Source organism: Sinocyclocheilus anshuiensis, unplaced genomic scaffold (genome assembly GCF_001515605.1).
Source record: "Sinocyclocheilus anshuiensis isolate Anshui unplaced genomic scaffold, SAMN03320099.WGS_v1.1 scaffold465, whole genome shotgun sequence".
NCBI lineage: Eukaryota > Metazoa > Chordata > Actinopteri > Cypriniformes > Cyprinidae > Sinocyclocheilus > Sinocyclocheilus anshuiensis.
In genome coordinates this window covers 1,426,008-1,428,297 of record NW_015539898.1, presented here as the reverse complement: position 1 = coordinate 1,428,297, position 2,290 = coordinate 1,426,008, and the positions used below count along the sequence as shown (strand labels likewise).

Sequence of the window (2,290 nt, the reverse complement as noted above, 5' to 3'; positions counted from 1 at the left end):
CTTTTTCTTTCCCTCTTTTTTTTTTCTTGTTCCTCTTTTTTTTTTTTTTTTAACTTTATTTCACTTTTGCTCTTGTATCTTTTTCATTTGCTCTTGCTTTCTATTTCTTTCTTTGTTTCATTCTCTTAGACTCTTCTGCTCTTCCTTTCTTTTTATTATTTATTTTCCTCTGTCTGTTCATGTCTATCCACACACATTCTACATGATGGATTCATTGTTGTGCCTTGAGCTGAAACACAAATAATCTCACAGACGGAGACTCACACACAACGTTGTGACTGCTGTCAATCAGAGCCCTGACCTCAAAACACAACCCTCGCTCATGGATATATGAAATCAAACTATACAAACAGAGCAATGGTAATGTGATTAATCACAGTGTATTGTGCTATTGAATTTAGGGCCTATGTCAGGCAGATAAACCGGTAATTCATCGTTGGATTTGTTTTGATAAATTACTAAGATTAGAATTTATTTTTAATCGTTATCTCTACGGCGTGATTCCTGACTTTTTGATTGGCAGATGTTCTGAAGAGACGTGTGTGTGTGTGTGTGTGTGTGTGTGTGTGTGTTCCTTGTCCTCTGTGACCTGTGTGCAACACCAGGTTAACTGCCGTCCGTTGACTAATGTTTTACGCCGTCCATAAATGTTCATATCCTAAAATTATAATGTTTATACAAAAATGTTAATATAGTATCTTTTTATATAATTTTCTACATATTTTTCAACTCCAAAAAGAAAGCCCAGCACATATATTTAAATTTATTGATAACTTCCTTTTGCTTTGGAAACACAGTGAAGTTCTCTCTCTCTCTCTCTCTCTTGGCCCACTTCAGGGCCAGTTATAAGTTATTAACTGGCTGAGACCTGGCCCAGTTATGGCCCATGTGTGGCCTGTTACGTTGAGATGTATGTGGTGTCTATGCATCTCTCTCTCTCTCTCTCTCTCTCTCTCTCTCTCTCTCTATGTCGTAGCAATAAATGGCTTCTCTGTTTTTGCGGATTGATCTGAATTTTCTCTCTCTCTCTCTTTCTGCAGATCTGAGGTCTACAGGTACATCCCATCACTTCTCTTTCCTGTTGAACACATCAGACTATCGCATCCTGCGCATGGATGAGGATCACGACCGCATGTATGTGGGCAGCAAAGACTACATCCTGTCTCTGGACCTCCATGACATCAACCGAGAACCTCTCATAGTAAGAACCAACACAAACCACTCCATCTGCCTCCCACTAACATAGATAGATAGGCGGGTCGATTTATTTATTATTTTTTAGTATTTTATGTTTTTATTTGTTTATTTTTGTTTCATTTATGAATATATATTTGATCATTTATTTATTCAGTTTTGTATTTTAAGTTGTATACTTTTATTTTACAGCTTTTGCTTTTATTTATTTATTTGATTTATTCTTTTGTTTTTAATTTTTACAGTTTATTTTATTTATTTTTATTTGGTGTTTTTAATGTATTATTTTATAGGGCTGGGTAAAAAATATTGATATCTTGATATTAATCGATTATCATTTTTACGGAATGGTATCGATTCTTAAAGGTGACCTATTATGACCCTTTTTACAAGATGTAAAATAAGTCTCTGATGTCCCCAGAGTGTGTATGTGAAGTTTTAGCTCAAAATACCCTACAGATAATTTTGTATAGCTTGTTGAAATTGCCATTTTTAGGGTATGAGCCAAAACGTGCTGTTTTTTTGTGTTTGTTCCTTTAAATGAAAACGAGCTGGTGCTCCCGCCTCCCCTTTCAGAAGAGGGTGGAGTTTCTAGAGCTCGCGCACCGGCATGCCAGCAATAACAAAACACTCGCACGCACTGAAAATGTCAGAAGCTGCTAGTAGTGGTGTTCAGCCAAATATGTTCGAACCGGTGTCGTGACGAATTCTGCTCCCTGCCAGATTATTTATGAATTACAAAAACGGGGAGCACGGCGCTTTAAAAATAACAACATAGCTGGTCTCATGGTGCCATCACATGCTAACACGAACTTTATAAGTCCCGAATATGATTATGAGCTAGACAAATTCAAGCGGTCAATTTCACATTGCTTTCATATGCAATTTTTAACTATTCACTTCCTATTCACGATCATTCTGGTAGCACGTGAAGGCAGCATCAGTGAAAACAGACAGACAATGGTAGCTTTAGCAACATTATTAGCCTTACAGAGTGCCAAGAAGCTCTTTCAGAAAGGCAATTTGGAAAATAAATGCATGATACTTACTACTTCTAGATGGCGTAACGTTAGCTGGATCATGAACAGTTGGCACT

The 2,290-nt window shown here is 36.9% G+C and overlaps 1 protein-coding gene across 2 annotated transcripts in view; it reads left to right on the top strand.

Moving 5' to 3' along the window:
- The window catches only part of sema3fb (sema domain, immunoglobulin domain (Ig), short basic domain, secreted, (semaphorin) 3Fb), a 73,003-nt gene that overhangs the window by 43,775 nt on the left and 26,938 nt on the right, over positions 1-2,290 (top strand). For both annotated transcript variants that reach the window (XM_016482753.1, XM_016482751.1), the window contains exon 3: positions 1,041-1,201. In XM_016482753.1, coding sequence (XP_016338239.1) covers positions 1,041-1,201 — 161 coding nt within the window. The remainder of the gene's footprint in view (positions 1-1,040; positions 1,202-2,290) is intronic.